At 43.4% G+C, this 17,320-nt stretch overlaps 1 protein-coding gene across 1 annotated transcript in view; it reads left to right on the top strand.

Annotated features, from left to right (window-relative positions):
* The window catches only part of FBN2 (fibrillin 2), a 1,006,102-nt gene that overhangs the window by 825,588 nt on the left and 163,194 nt on the right, over window positions 1-17,320 (top strand). The window contains exons 36-38 of the mRNA XM_069227289.1: window positions 6,773-6,895; window positions 8,506-8,667; window positions 11,890-11,958. Of these exons, the coding sequence (XP_069083390.1) occupies window positions 6,773-6,895; window positions 8,506-8,667; window positions 11,890-11,958 (354 nt within the window). The remainder of the gene's footprint in view (window positions 1-6,772; window positions 6,896-8,505; window positions 8,668-11,889; window positions 11,959-17,320) is intronic.

The raw sequence follows: 17,320 nt of genomic DNA, 5'->3' as shown, positions 1-17,320 counted from the left end.
GTGTGAATTTGAATGGCTTCATAGATATGGAGTAAGGAAGGCAGCACATATTGCTGCGTTGTCTTACTCTGCACAAGGGAGGAGTTCTATGGGTGTTGTGGTGGGTGTTCTCATGCAACACCCATGGATTATGACACATAGCCAGATTTACTTAACCTGTTAAACCTGAGGATGTGCCAAAACCTTACGCCTCCCAAGGTGAGGCGCAACAAGGAGAAATATCTTTATTCCTTCCCCTGGGAGGGTTTTTCCTCTTTCTCTCTGTGCTGTAGAGTGCAGCACAAAGAGAAAGAGAAAAAAGCATCCCAGAAGTTGCCCCTTCCTTCACAAAAAGAATCCTGCATGCAATGCAGGCACTTTTGCACTATGGTGCAAGGGTGACTTTGTTGGTGCCTGACAACCCACAGTTCACCACCACAGGAAGAAAAGACAGGAATGTGCTGTATTCCCTAAATACAGCGCATTGCTGAACTTTCCAAAAGACACTGTGCAGTGCAGCAAATTGACTTGCTACACTGCACTGTGCCACAGTTTCATAAATCTGACCCTGAATATCTATGACTATTCATAAAAAAGCAATTTTTCCCACATTTTTTGCCCTCAGCTTTCCAACCTGGACAATCCTTACAATCAACTAAATGATAAGCAATGCTATATTGGGAACAGTTAGTTTAGTTTTTACGTCTTTAGATTCTTCTTTCTTATCCGTTTTCGTTCTCACTACACAAACTCTGTCACCATCACCTCTCTCGCACAGCACAGCACATTCCCCTTTTTAATAGTTTGCACACATGCCATTGAATGTTGACACGTTTTGGCAATGGTTAAAACTTTTTTTAATGAGGGCTATCTCTCTGCCACAATGTTGTTGTAGCTTCTTTAATCACAGAACCCAACATAAATTGATCTCAAAGTCATTACTCCCACAAAGGACCACAATTACATGCTGGAAGTAATTTACACAAAGAATTATATATTCCACCATAGATTAATCAGATCTTTCCATTTGTTCTCCAAAATGATCACACCTTAAGACCATGCTAATTTTTACAAGATAGTGAATATCTAACATCTACGTGCAAAATTCAAACTCATTCAATCCTGTAGTATATTCATCAGAAAGAGCTAGTAAATGTTCAAATACCTTCTGACCTTCGGAACCCAAACAAAACATCAGAAGAGGGTTTTTCCGTTCCCCACTTAATAAAGTGCCACACATCCTAGCATAATGATAAAAAACCTTTACCTATTCTGACAAGTGAAGCACTGGATACCAGGAAAAGACAATAAGAAAGGAGAAGGAATTACATTCTGTATGGTGGTGTCATCATCTATATTGTGAAATGATCCACTTTCAAATAAATAATAAATAATAAAGTCACAAAAAAGAAAAAAAATCATTTTAACAGTAGCTCCGCTTTTCAAACAAATACCTGAATAGTTCCAAAACCACAGATATTACACATAATACCAGAGTTTCAAATTAGAGGATAATGCAAAAAAGAGAAATAAGAGCCAAGTGTAGCAACTGAAGTTCAAAGCGGGTCTCTGGTAGGCAGTCAGTTTGCACTCTGTCCAAGCAGGGGCTCTCACTCTAGTCAGGGTATGGGAGATACACACCTAGGATATCCCCTGCTCACCCCCTTGGTGGCTTGGCACAAGCAGTCAGGCTTATCCCAGAAGCAATGTGTAAATATTTGTACCAGCACACATAGTAACACAGAAAAACACTCAACACCAGTTTAGGACAATAGCCAAGGTTTATCTGAGTAAAACAAGACCAAAATAACAAAAATCCAACATACACAAGCAAAGTTATGAATTTTTAAAGATTAAACTTCAATATAGGGTTTAGAAACACAAATGCTTCAAATTGGTGATATCACGGTGTCGTGACGGAGTCGTTCCCAACAATCGGCCACAAATGGCAACAGTCATGGATTTCCACGGACCCCCAGGTACAGTACCGTGTGAAAATGAGGAAACAAGCCGGTGCACGGTGTCGGAGATCGAGGTGTCGCTGGATCCGGTGTGGAGTCGGTTCCGGTGCTATGGAGCGAAGAAGGGAGGCATTGGTGCAAGGCGTTGGGTCCTTGCTGCTGAGCTATGGAGGTGAGGTGGCATCAGTGTGAAGCGTCGGATCCTCGCACTTCCGGCGGGGACGAAATCCGGCGGTCATTTTTTTTTTTTGGGGCCTTGTTGCCTGCTGTCTGAGCCAGCTGTACACAGCCTGTAGCTATTCCCAGCGGGCTCTTGATGCAGGGCTTAGAGAATGCACCTAATGTGCCTGCCCAGAAGGTATGACCTTCATCTGTGCACAGCAGGTCTGGGCAACTGTTATTACTGGAGAAAGTCACCTGCATCCAGTCTGCCACCAGACCATAATAACATCAGACGTGGAGTTATCTGCAGTAATGCTTTTTTGTTTAAAAAAAAAGTATTCTTATGTTTGATACTCTCGAAGGAAAACAACAAAAAAATAGGAAAGCAGCAAAACAGCCCTGACAGTATTGATCCTTGCTATTTTCACCTTTCTCGTTTTAGGCCTCGCAGACACAGTGCATGCTCTGTCACTTTTGATATCTTTTATTGCCAAAAAAAAGCTCAAAACGGCTTCGAACCCTCCCATTACTTACCATTGTTTAGCTTCATCTTCACTCTGATTTTCTTGCTCCTTATTGGTCAGTGCATGGAGGTTTCACAATCTGTCCTGTCCCTTCTATGGATCACTGATTAACTACTTTATCAGTGGTCTTCTGCTACTCATGCTCAAGGTACATTTTTCTTTTTTCTTTACTTCTAGCACTCCACCAGCATGTGTTTGCAGGCCAACACCACTTTCTGCATTATTGCTTCTCTGTTCCCCTGCTACGCTCCTCTCATTCATGTTGTGCGACGCAAATTTAGCCAGGGGGCATTTGAGTGCTTATCATGAGCACTAGATTACATTACATAAAGTCAGATTAATTTTTTTTTAAATTATTTTTTTGCGGGCACCAGGAGATTAAGTGATTTCTCAAGAGTCACAGGATGTTGACCCAGTGTGAGGATCTTGAACTTGGCTCACCGTTCCAAAGACAGCAGATCTGACCCTTAGGCCACGTATCCTCCTTATGTACTTATCTTCCCTATGCACTCGGTGTTTGCTCTCTGTTGCTAGAGTGCTTCTCCTGGCCCCCTCCCTGTTGTGCTTGCCCGCCTGCTTCTCCCTGTTGTTGAACTGAGACCTCTAATTATAAATAATAGGTCGGATCTGATATGTGATCACCTTGCACTGTAATTCTGTACTTGCGCGCCCCAGCCATAATCTTGTCACAGTAATTATATCTCATTTACATTTTTGTGCAAAATAATGGTCGGACCTCCCATCAAGGGCCAGCTGTTATACGTGCACTTTGAATTAGGTCGTTCCTTAAAGACGCATTGGCAAGGCAAAAAGATCTCGGCTATGCAAGATCTATTGGCTTTGTCAATTTAATTTGTAGCCATGTTGTTCAGCAGTGCCCCTGCTGTGCAGCAAGGCTGAAGGTAAAAAAAAAAAATGATATGACTTGGTCAATGCTGGCCGCATCATAGCGCTTTTGTTTGTTTTGTACGTTCAACCATGAAACAAAGCAGTCATGCTGCTGTACAACAACAACATGGCTAAAACAAGCATTGGCAAAGTCAATAGGTTTCGCCTTTGTTGTTTTCTTGCTATATAACTGGATTGTAAAATATTATAAAAATGTTGTAATAATGTTTGTTTTCAATTTGATAAACCGTTAATGATCCATCAAATGTGATAACATTTTTTTGATATTTGTGTTCCAGTTAGATAGACTGAGGAAACAATGGCGAAATCTTTCGGCATGATGCAAAGAAGGAAGAAGATAGAGAACCAGCTCTGTGTTATGCTGAGAGAGAGAGAGAGAGAGAGCAAGAGAGAGAGGTAGATGTAGGTAGGTGTAGGCAGATGTATGTGTAGGTAGAGGTGGGGTAGAAGTAGGTGTAGGTAGAGATTGGTGTAGGAGTAGGTAGAAGTAGGTGTAGGTAAAGGTAGGTGTAGGCAGAGGTAGTTGTAGGTAGAGGTAGGTGTATGTAGAGGTAGGTGTAGGTAGAGGAAGAGGTAGGTGTAGGTAGAGATAGGTGTAGGTATGTGTAGGTAGAGGTAGGTGTAGGTAGAGGTAGAAGTACCTAGAGGATGGTGTAGGTAGAGGTAGGTCACCACTCCCCGAATGGGGGCAGTAATGCATAGGTATCCACTGGTAGAACTGGAGGTAACATTGCATAGGCCATCACTGCCAGTACAGGAAATAATAATAATGCATATGTTATCACTGTCAGAACAGTCTACCAGAACTGCAGCGTATCACTGCCAGAGGTGGAAGTGATAATGCATATGACGTTATTATTGCGACTAATTGCAATAGGCAGATGACGTTACTTTCAATACCGGGGCAATACTCCTCAGGATGTGACTCAACAGATTGGTAATACCACTGCCAATACTGATAATGCATTGAAGCATTGTATTTGGAGCCGTGCTGAATAATGCATATAGCATGGCTGGTAGGGCAAGAAGCAACATTACTTAAGGGCATTAATGATAACTGGTGGCCGCAATGCATAGGGGCTTAACTACCCATTTCAGTGGCTGTTTTCCACCAGTATGTTACTGCTGGATCTGATGCCAGTTATACATGGGAACATCACTGTCAGAACCGAAGCCATAAGAACAGCACTACCATGAGATGCTCATTACAAAGTCATATATGAGCCAGCTGTCAAGGAGAGAATGAGAGCGGGTCGTGTCAGCTAAGAATCGCTTGCCTGCGCCAATCAACAGGTCTGTAAATATTGCAATATTGAAGTGACACTTAACCCTCTACATAAACTCTCGGGTGATTGGATGTTGTTTGTGCACAAGCAAATTATTGTATATTGGAAGTATTTCATTAAAAGCATTTAGAGTGAGTAAAGTGCCACGCAGGACATTGTTGCTGGTTCTGGAGGATATAGGGCAAAGATTAAGGACATTGTCGGTAAGGGCGATTCAGTGATACATACAAAGGAGTTTCTGTCACAGGAGTAATGGTGCCAAAAATTAACTTTTCCCCCACTGGGATGACAGCAGCACTCATTTTTGGAGACCAGCATTTATTTTTTCATCATCAGGGTTTGACCCAGAGCAAGAAAGAGAAAGATGTAAAGGGGGAATGAAGGAGGAAGAGAAAGTTGGACAAACAGTAACAAAAGGAGAAATCAAGGACGACAGAGGAAGCAGTGGTTTTCTGCTGGGCATTTGAATCTGAGGAGTCTTCTGCCTGACAGCGTCTTGTACGGCAGCTTGAACTTAGACTTTCACAACCGGAAACCCGCTGTTGTTATCCACAAGCCCATACCACTCTGGTGCATCTCCAGGGTGTGCTGGTAGCTAAGTGTACATCAGGCCAAGCACTAACTGGAGGTAACCCTCACATTCGTGCACACACTCTCCCACTTCGCCCCATAAAACAATTATTTACTGTCCCTTTTTGTGAATTTAGGAGCCATATTGAGCAGCATAACTGAAGTAGGATTGAGATGCAGCAATGTTAAGGGAAAGTAGTACGCATGGAACATGATGTAATCTGCACAGCAAATCACAACTTGTGCGTGAGGAGGCACCAGCTTTGTTTACAGCATATCCTTTTAGAACACGCGTATTGTTTCACAGTCCTCACCGCATCCCGCATGCACATCTGGGGATCTTCAGAACTCCCAGCACCGCATAAACGAAGCTATGTGACAATATAAAATTAATTATAAATGATGGTAAACGTGGATAACTTGCAGAGGTCACGGCTGTTGACGGCATGATCTCTGGGGAAGGATTCTTACTTGAGTGTTGTTTGTTGCAATGTGATGCTACATTTAACATACATAAGCATGCAAGGGGTACAGAAAAGCAGTGCTCTATAGAGGGAAGCTTTATTTATATTTTGCTTGTTATACTCCTCTTGCTAGCACTGCCTGCTTTATTGTCTCACTCTTTTAAGTGGCTTGGAATAGCTGTACCAATTCCAATCACTGGACAGGAGAACACATTTACACCGATGTTCATGCGGTAACACGATTCCTGTCAGTCTTCAAAGTGATGGGTCCAGCGGCTGTTATTGTGCAGCACTTTTTAAATTTTTGAGCGGCATGCGGCTTCAGTGTCGTAGCGAGAGAGGAAGGACAATAGCCAGTGTCCAATGGAAGGACCGCAAGGACTACTTGGACCACAGGCAACATGATGGCAAGAATGGTGAAGAAGATGAAGAGGACAACAGAAAGTGAAGCAGGAAGAGGTGGAATAATCCAATGGTAAGTTCAGGTAAGTAAGGGGCTGGGTCTAAGCCCCTTTTAAGTTTTATTATTATTATTAACAATAGATTTCACAAGCAGCGTGCAAGCGGGTGCACAGGCAAAACCTAAAAAAACATTGACAAAGTCAATAGATCTTGCATAGAAAAGACCAATTGGCTTTGCCAATGCTTGCTTCATAGCTCATTTAATTAATATAATATGAAACGTGGTTTTACTGAGAACAAGTGACAACGCAATGACATTTCTGAAAGTCATTTTGTCATTCTGCCTTATTTGGTCAAGTTTCCATCAGTTGTTGCATTGTATTTCTGTCTCTCTTTATCACAACTTGTCCATCACTCTTATCTGCATTGCTTCCCAGGAATCTTCAGAAATGCCTTAAGACTGAATGGTTCTTCTGAGTATGTTGCAGATACCTAACTTGTTTTATTCATTTTAGATATTGATGAGTGTGCTGATCCCATTAATTGTGTTAATGGCCTGTGTATCAACACTCCTGGGAGATATGAATGTAACTGCCCACCGGACTTCCAGCTGAACCCAACTGGTGTTGGATGTGTTGGTAAGAAACATATCAGATGCTTCTGATATCTTTGAATCTATTTAGGCCCTCATAATTAGTTGGTCGGAATTTGATTAGGTGGTAGCGAGGGACTGGAATATAAGTTAATTACTGGCATCTCAGCAGCAAAGTCCTGACTTATGGGGTTTCCCCCAAAATGGGAAATAACTGCTTAGATTGGTAGTTTTAAAGGCAGTTTTTTCCTATTTCAGCAAAAAAACACTGATATTTTTCACTGGCTTTGAGCAGGCGGAAAAGGTCCAGCAGGAGTACAGGTTTATGATGGAAGAACAGAGGTGCAGCTCACGCTTGTGTCTATCGCAGGGGAGCATTTTATGACTCCCCCATAACTGGTGCAGGAGGGTGATGGGGGCTGCAGAAACTGTCACAAGTCCAGTATTATTGGACCCAGAATTATCAGGTCTGCAGTTTTTGGACTTGGCAAATTCCCCACACTTTGTAATAAGAAGCTTGAAGTTTTCTTTTCCTTTACAAAGTAATTGATGCACATACAATATGGATCATTCATACTTACCTGATTCTTTGAAGCTATACTCCCTTTTTAGGAGGTATGAGTGACGGCTCTGGGTCTCATTTAGAATTTAGAGAGAAATTAATCCTTCACTCTCTTGTGGAAACTCGAAATAAGGAGTTGAATCCTTCTGTCCAATTTCCAACACAATAATATCCATAAGGTGAAGGGAATTCAGCTGGTGTGTTGTACTCCGTATTTCCAGTTTCCTCCACTAGTTAGAGGATTGTCAGTTCCTTCCAAATTTTAAACAATGCCCTGGATTGCTAGGTATTGCACTATATTGTGATAAACTTTAATGCAATATTGTGTTAGACCATGTCACCGCAAAAAGCCTTTGTAATAGATTTACTGGTAAAAGCAGTCTCACAACTGTTCTCCTGTGAGGTGTGACTTATTTTGGAATTACTCCTAGCCTATTGCAGGATTTCCAAGAGCAGTGTACACTTACTCTTGGAGCATAATTTTGTTAATCAGTTCCTCTATGTAAATAAGTGCAATTGCTCCCTTACAAAGTGCAATATTTTTGCATGCAGATTGAATGGAACATTTGTGCAATAAAAAGCACCAGAGTGCACATTTTTGTTTAGATTTCATTAAGAATTTGCTTCAAAACAATTCTCATCTAAATACTCCACAACAAAATATGCAAGAAAAGTGTTGGTAGATGGAGACGCAGCATTCTGTAGGCAGGAGTATAGAATACGCGGATGCACCTAGTTTGGGGTTTTCATGTTAAGTTAATAATTTTAGTCGCAGATGCAGAAGAAGAATAGGCGGTTCACCTGAGAGTTGGGTTGCCTGGGGAGGATGGGGTAGCTGGTAAACAGGATGCAAATCCCAGAACGTTGATGGGGAAGCAGAGATTAAAAATTATACTGAAACATGTGTTTACGATACATTGTGACTGTGTTATTCCAGAGACTGCACCAGACCAGAAGACTTGTCAAAAATGTTGGGTAATGTTGGGTGAGAGAGATGTAATTTATACTAAGTAAGGGAATTCTAAAAATGGCGATGTGGATATTTACTGCAGTGTCTTTGCCTGTCATACATAAATATATTCTTTGCTTTGTAGATACCAACATTGGCAACTGCTATTTGAACTATGGCCCACGTGGGGATGGCGGTCTGTCCTGCAGCACCGAGATTGGCGTCGGAGTCAGCCGTTCTTCCTGCTGCTGCTCTCAGGGAAAAGCCTGGGGAAATCCCTGTGAGATCTGCCCAGCCATCAATAGCTGTAAGTAAAAGCATGCTTTCATTTCATTTCAAATTGTTATGATGACATGAAGTACCTTAAATCATCCAAAATGGTTAATTCCTTTGGCACATAATGCTTCTTATTATTCACAGGAAGTTGATGCAGCTCAATTCTCAAATCAACTCTTCAATCTAAAGTGACAGCTACACACAATTTTTACAAGGCACAGCTCATGCTTTCCCGAATATAGGGATTGCTTTCATTTTCTTTTCGAAATGTGAAGAGAAAGCACTCCATATTGTCCCTTGACACAACAATATTTAATCCAGGTTGGACCCACTGAAGAAAGAAAACAGCCATCACTCTTCTCTGCAGCATTTATCAATGATAAAAAAATGTAGTTTGCAGCACATGCCCACCTTAATAGTTCCATGCAGAAAGTCTGCTCTAAACAACATGAAATGCAGGAATAAGCCTCCTTCTTCACCTCTCCAAGTAACAGAGTGATACAACTTCTTACAATGGCCTATGAAATATTTATTTCTGCTACTCTTGTTCTATTAGCATATACGGATACAGCTCTGTGTCGTTAATGTGCAACCCTTGGATACCATTCTAATCTTTAGTGCTGCTAGGCTAGGTCAGCGGTAAGGAATACTAAGACACTTAGGGTGAAGGCTTTTACATTATGATGTGAGAAATGTTGCCATCACTGCCTCCATACAAATACAGAGCAAGAATATAACACTTACCTGTGGTTTGTAGAGCAGATTTCATTACATTGTATGTAATGTTTGTTACGCTGCGCTTGGCACTGTGTCAAAAGAAATACTTTAGTCACACATGACTGAAAGGTGTGAATCCAAAGCCATATAATATGATTATGTTATGAGCCCAGCACCCCTGTCCACACTCTGCCAGCCCTAGGTAATATTGTTTTAGGAAAATTGCAACTGTTGCAGCAATTCTGAACTTTGGGCCTGATTTAGATCTCAGGATACAGGGTTACACTGTCACAAATGTGACGGATATCCCATCTGCTGCATTATAATTCCACCATGTCATTTGGAAATTGTAATATGGCGGACAAAATAACTATCACATTTGTGACTGAGTAACCCATCCGCCAAGATCTAAATCAAGCTCTTTGTCCTAATTGTGCAAATTGCTGCATATAAGGTTTGAGATAAAACACCCAGGCTTAATAAGCTTTAGACTAATGCCTGCAAGCAGTTTGCTGGTCTTTGAGGTTATTTCACTTTCTCTAGGGGACGAAAAATGAGAGGAAAGGCAAACTAACTCAACCAGTGAGCTCTAGAATGTACTGTGCAGCATAATTGAGGCCTAAGTTAACCATTAAATTATAAAGCCACTGTTATTTTCAGTTTCCGTGTCTTTATGATTAGCCACAGTAAACGCAGTCAGTCTGCAATAGTTGTAAGCTCAGTACTCCAGGCAGAGTGTCACTGATGAATGGTGATGCCTATTTTGAGCTGAGCAGAATGATTATGTACATTCAAACCAGTGTGTCCACACAGACCATACCTGATGACGGATATGGGATAGTTTTCTCAACTGAAGCTGGCGTTGATGTTGCTTTTACTGCAGGGGCTGAATTGTTAATAGTCTGAGCAGAGCCTTGAGGCTTTGGAACTGGATATGTTACTATTAACAATTTAATTTGCTTGATCTGTTTTGGAGCTTTCTAAAGAGCCTACAGGCCTGATTTAGAGTTTGGATGACAGACACTCCATCACAAACATAACAGATATTCTGTTTGCCCTATTGGAAGAGTATTGCATGTTATGGCACTTATCCAGCACATTTGTGACAGGGTAACCCTTTTGCCAAATTCTAAATCAGGCCCAAAGCAGATGTAGCAAGCTTCTCACATCCACATCTTATCATGGAAGCATGACTTGTACTAACAGCCAGCAGTACTGAAGATTCACCTTTCTTATGATTTGTGATTGTGCTCATAGGTCTCCAATACCTTTATTTATAGCACCAGGCAGAAAAAAATGATTGATGTTCAATATGGCACTTCTAGAACGGCTGTGGGTGAATCAGAATAGTAACAACATAAATCACTATGGATATCAGTTTTACTCACTCGTGCATATGTTTACCTCTAGGTGTTTCATTGTAATTGGGTATATTGGCATTGTTTGCCACAGTGGAGGGGTTTGGTAAAGCAATCTCCCCTGTGACTATGGGACTCCATTCTCCAGTTAGACCGGTTCTGAACATTTCACCAGTGACATATGGAAAAGATACTTCCATATATTCCAAATTCTTGCAAATTCTTTCTAAGAAGTACTGAATCTCTGTGATAGATCTGTTCCATGCAGTCTGATTTCCTGTGTTCAGGGTCCTACCCAAAAAATAATTGCATCCACTTTAATCATGCCTGGGGTGATTGGAATCCTTCCTTGATATGTTCAAAGAGTAAAGCTGAGTTTCCCTGGCACTGTTTCTGGCATATGCTAGAGCATAGGTTAGAGACTAGGATAATAAGAAGGTAAGCCAACTGACAGACATGAAAATTAATAAAATAAAGTCCAAAAATAATTCTGTTGGGTACTCTTAAAATCTGCAGTCCAAATGTCTAGCTTCTTCGGCAGAGGGGAACAGAACAGATTAGGCAGGTATTACTATACACATTAGCTCTGCCTTTTTTTTGTTGACACTGTTTACTTTATGGCCAAACCACTAAATCAATATTAAATTGGTATGACAAGCACAGACAGTGGGCATTAGATTCTGCCTCTTGTGCTTTAGTACATATACCTGTGACCATGGTGCACTTATCCATGTTCATGGGATGTTCTTTGTTCACAATGATGTTAGCTAAACTACACAGTCTCCATCTCCTTATGTGCCTCACCCCTTTCCGACTTCACCTTCCTTCAATAGTCTAGAGATGGTTCGAGAAAGAGCACACCACGTGGACTCCCTACTATACAACATTCTTGCTGATGCTTGGTTTAGCCATTGCTGGTTCCCTTTGATATGCACAACGCCCAAGTTCTTTCTTGGCTGAGTTCAACAATAAGTATTAACAAAGAGAAAAGTAATCTGCCACTGCCGAAGTTCCATCTGTGAGGGATAACCGTGTATATGATGATTAGCAGATCAAAAGTTTCTTCCTCAGGCAGCATGGCTTCTAACATAAAATAAGAAGTAAATGATTAATAACAATACAATCATTTTCATAATACAGCTGTTTATAACATTCAAATTTTCATTATTGTCTTACAGCTCAATATAACACCCTTTGTCCTGGAGGTGAAGGATTTCGACCAAATCCTATTACGATCATCTTAGAAGGTGAGACCATTTATCATTGCTCAGTAATATGTGATTAATGACAAATAATGATTTTTAAGAAGTTTGACTGGAAGCTATCTAAGTCTGGGGTCCAGTTTTGACTTTCTGATAAGTTAGGCCCTCATTCCTACTCTGGCGGGTGGGAACCGCCATATGGCCGCTCCGCGGTCGAAAGACCGCTGGGGCCATTCCGACCTTCCCGCGGGGCCGGCGGGCGCTAAAATTGTTAGCGCCCGCCGGCCCAGCGGGAAGGCGGCCTGCAACACTGAAGCCGGCTCCGAATGGAGCCGGCGGTGTTGCAGGTGTGCGACGGGTGCAGTTGCACCCGTCGCGCTTTTCACTGTCTGCTAAGCAGACAGTGAAAAGCATGCTGGGGCCCTGTTAGGGGGCCCTAGGACACCCGTTCCCGCCATCCTCTTCCTGGCGGTGAAAACCGCCAGAAACAGGCTGGCGGGAAGGGGGTCGGAACCCCCATGGCGGCGCTGCTTGCAGCACCGCCATGGAGGATTAGCCCAGCCGGGGGAAATCCGGCGGGAAACCGCCGGACCCGGTTTTCCGACCGCGGCTTTACCGCCGCGGTCGGAATGGGCTTTGAAGCACCGCCAGCCTGTTGGCGGTGCTTCAGTCATCCGCGACCCTCAGAAGGACCCCCTATGTGTTCTCTTTCAAAAGAAGTAAACAGCATGCCCGGGAAGAAGAAATACATTTTAAGTGTATAGACGAAATGGCAGGAACAACATAAAGCCTGTCCTGCTGCATCCATAAAGAAAATCCTAGGCGTATGCACTGCTTCACGAGCTGTTGGGGAGTGCGTATCTGAACATCATAAACATGTGGCTGTCCAAGTTCTAGCAGGCTGTTAAACCTTGTGGATAAAATGAATAATACCTACATACCTCCAATAAGGGGTTGTTTTAGCTGATTGCTGAATCCTCCGCCATGTGTCCAGCCGAGCTCAGTGAGGATCCTGGAAGAATGAAGCTGAATTAGAACTGTGCAGTGCAGTTTAAAAAGGGTGCTGATGGTCCACCTGTTCTTGTGATGCTTGTATCTAGGTATTCAAGTCGCTGGTTGGCCATTTAAAGATGGTACCCGTAGCGTGATTAGGCAGGCCCTACTTGTCGAACCTCCTGACAGTGAGCAGTTGAGAATATGGAGAACCAATTTTCAACTTCTTTTAAGGTACTGTCCACATGTTAATTTGTTGGTGCGTTTCCAGTAGATACCACACGGTGGAAAGGGTTTTGAACCAGCTCTTTGTCCTTTCCATCCTCAGCTATACTCACTGCCAATAGGATCCTAGGAATTAGAGTGGCGTCTCAGCACTTTCTGCAATGTAGGCCAGAATTTTTCATTTCAACTTTGCGTGGTATAGACTCAAGGGTATGTGAGGTTTCGAAAGTTGATGATCTTAGCATGGATTTGACAGACTCATGCTTATACAAGGATTATGACCTCTTTAAATCGTTTAGCATGTCATTAGACCCCACAGTGAAAATAGGTTCTGGGGATGAACTAACTTTCATCCACGGGTAATAAGGTACTTGATACATTTCTATGCTGTATAACTTTTGGTATTCTGGTGATGGTCTCCACACAAACTTTTGTGCAAGCTTCAGCAGTGGAGTTTTTTAATCAGTGTCTTGGTAAAGCACTGTTAATTAACTGTTTGGTCTGACCAGATGATTTTTGCACACATTATTTTGGAAATTACCCCTCATAGATCAACCAGTATTGACATGCTTCTATAGGTGGTCCTGAAGAAGGTGGTCGGATAATCTTTTTATTCCACCAAAATGTGCATTGACTGGCTTTGTGAGAAATCTTAGCCGACAACACAACAACAGTTAAAATTGGAGATCTTCTTTCTCATTGTAACCTGTGGTGTATGTAATGAGTGGCTGGGAAGGTTATGAATGGTAAATGTGAGAGAATGAATGTCTCAGTGTGGATGAAGGAGTGAGTGGTAGTATGGCATTGGGGGAAGAAATTGACAGATTTGCCGAATGCAATCACATATATATGGTTTTCTAGATAAAAAACATTAACAGTGATTCTTTGTTTGCTAATCTGTGTTTTTAAGAAAAGGAATATGATGAAAAAATGTAATAATTTTACGGTGTAATTGTAGATGAAGATGTACAGCATTGTATAATAAATTGTGCATAAATTACTCATATGAAAAATGAGAACAAAAACAAAAACAATATGGGGGTTATTACAACTTTGGAGGAGGTGTTAATCCGTCCCAAAAGTGACTGTAAAGTGAGGATATACTACCAGCCGTATTACCAGTTCCACAGGATATAATGGACTCGTAATATGGCTGGTGGTATATCCGTCACTTTACCGTCACTTTTGGGACAGATTAACACCTCCTCTAAAGTTGTAATAACCCCCTATGTCTATGTAACAAGTGTATTTTTGGTTCACATAGTATTGCTACTACTGGTCAGACTGCTGAGCTTTTTTTGAGTCATTTGTGAAGAAATTCAGGTTGAGTGGGATTCTGTATTCATGTCTCATATCTCCCTGTGCTGGACCTGCGATGCAGCTTGTAGCCAAAAACATCTTTGTTCCTGTGAATGACATAATTGGCATGAAATATTTAGCTAAACGCAAAAGAAGTTCAGAGCCTGATTCACAAACTGCACTTATAGGACATTTTGTAATACTACAAAACATACTACAATGTGTATGTTTTTCTTATACTTATTTGTGCAGAGGTCTCAGAGCTAACTGCAGAGTCTCCGCACATGTTTAAGTACAGAATTTAGTAGTGGGAGTGGGAGGGACAGAGAGGAGTGGGTGGGAAGAGGGGCAGACTTACTACTAAAGGATACAGGGATTAGGGAGGAGAAATACAAGGTCAGGAAGGGGTATTGGGAGGCACGTCACCCTCCCACACAAGAGTAAGCCAATTGCATTGCTCTGGAGGATCAAACGTGTAATTTACACTTTTGTATTAAGTTTACCAAAACTAGTAAATTTACTGCAATGTGTAAACTTACTCAAAAGTTTAACTTGCCTTGTGAATCAGGCCCAGTGTAATCCTCTGAAGGCAAATCTGAAATTAAACACATCAAATAGGATTAATGATGTTCTTTTCTTGACTGGTACTCTCAGAAGAGGGTTGTGACACAAGCGAGAATGCATTTGTTTCAAAGATACAGACTCCAGCCGTCTTCTCACAAATGAGATTTTAACTACGAAGTTTAGTTGTGTTGATCTGACAAGTTATCCCATGTTACTCACCCTATTACCCAAGCCAAACTTAGTACAATGTTTTGGTAATGTTTCCACAAAGGAGCTTTTCAGGTTTATCAGCCAAACAAAAATTAAATTAATTCAAGTCATAATAATGTTCGCTTGTTGCAGCACTTACGTGAAAAGTGAGTCATGATGTTTAATGTTGTACAAATTATCTAGCTAAGTCCATGAATTGATTACGGTTAGTGCTCATATGTTCCATTATCTGATTCCTTTTGCCTTTACAAATTTTAAACATTGCCTCTTCATTACTGGAACTTGGCAAATATTTTGCAAATTAAAGTGGTTCAGTTGTTCTATATATTTGGCACCTGATTCACAAAGCTGTTTGTATGAGTGGGTGGGTCCTACTCCAGACCCGAGGTGTGGGTCGCAGCACAGTTACATTGTTTTTACGTGTATCAACACATAGCCGTTATGAATAGACTCCCAAGATTAACAAATTACCTACCAAAACTCCCCCTCCTGACATTATATGCTGGCAAATGAATGACACACCTTTAAAGAATCGTGGGAGTCCCTTCAGTCACTGAGAGTTCTGTCCTTTTCTCTCCTGGTTCAGGTAGTGGCAATGGGTACCAGAGGGGCATTGTACTTCTGATCAAACATGATAAATATTTTCCTCTTCCAGATAACGGAAGAGTTTGACATTATTATATCAATCTTGGGGACGATGGGGCGTGGCTTGGCCACCGGGCAAGATGGCCGCCACACTGTGAGGCTCTGCCGGGGCCGGGCAATTTATGCGATATAACTTATCCTGCAGGCGGCGGTGAAGGGAGCGGACCCCTGAGACTCCCCCCTGGGGACCCCAACGACGCTACGCGAGCCGGGTTTGGCTGCTGTGGGCGCCCGGGAGCTGGATTCGTGTTGAGGGGCCTGGCGCCGGCGGTCACCCACGCGCGCTGACTCCTGCAGTGCGTGCGGAGAGGAGAGACGCTGCGGCTGCTCCCGACCGAGGGGAGAGGAGACGGGAGTGCGGGGGAGCCCGTGGAGCCTGATCGGCGGCTGCCTCGGGCCGCGGCTCCCACCCCCCTTTCTTTCGCTGTTTGCTTCTGGTGTGCGAGGCGGCTGGCGACCCTCAACTAGGGAGCTCTTCTGGGCTTTCCGATTCCCGGGCCCCCGGCAGGTGCTCGCTGGGCCGGTCGAGAATAAGTGCTCTCTGAGCGCGCTGAGACTGGAGGAGGCGAGGGCCTGAATTTGGGGCCCTGGTGGAGAGACGACCTGGGGGGACCTCGGTTTGGCCCCCGGTAGCCTATATACGAACATTGCTGGTGCCCTGCGGACTGCATCGGGAGCCCTGCACTGTCTTGGCAGCACAGAACCAGGTGAAGGGCGACACGGGGGTGAGACGGGGGCGGGGGCCCTGACTGGTACGGCAGCGTGCTCCTGAGTTCTCCCCTGGCTCGTGGGGCTTAAACATCCTGGTTTTGGAATCTGGTGCCCGGCTGGCCCCCCTCCCCCCTTTCCTCCTGTGCTGTGTGAACTCCCTGCTGCTGGTGGGGTTTGTGGAACCCCTATACTGGAAACGGATTTGACCTGGGAGGCGGAGAGACTGTTAAGTGCGCCTGGGGGCTGCCTGGTGGCCTGGTGAGGAGAACGAAGTTGCCGGCCGGGTGAATTTTCGGAGACAGAGACCCGCGGTCTTGGTTAGCTCCACTTGGACTGGCGCTAGTTGCATTATTCGTGAAGTATTGCAAGATGGGCAAGGCAGATAAGCGACAAGCTAAACTCTCCTTCTCTGGAGGAGAAAAACGCGGTGCCCCTCCCGCCTCCCAGCCTGGAGACGCAGACGCCGAAGGGGAGTCTCCAGAGATGTCTGTGAGATCCATGTTCATGGAACTTAAGACCAGCTTGGCAGGTATAGATGCTAAGCTGGACCATGTCTCGGAGCGGCTTGACCGCATCAGAGCCCGGGTGGATGACCACGATTCCAGGTTTGAGACTCTGGAGACTCGCACATCTGAGGTAGAGGAGGCGCGCAGCGGTGATAGAGAACAGATTGCGCAGATGGAGCGTCTCCTGGAGGTGATACGAAACAAAAATGAGGACCTGGAAGCCCGGTCCCGACGCAACAACATCCGTATCGCGG

This window comes from Pleurodeles waltl, chromosome 1_1, assembly GCF_031143425.1.
Source record: "Pleurodeles waltl isolate 20211129_DDA chromosome 1_1, aPleWal1.hap1.20221129, whole genome shotgun sequence".
Taxonomy (NCBI): Eukaryota; Metazoa; Chordata; class Amphibia; order Caudata; family Salamandridae; genus Pleurodeles; species Pleurodeles waltl.
This window is presented reverse-complemented; position numbering and strand designations above follow the sequence as displayed.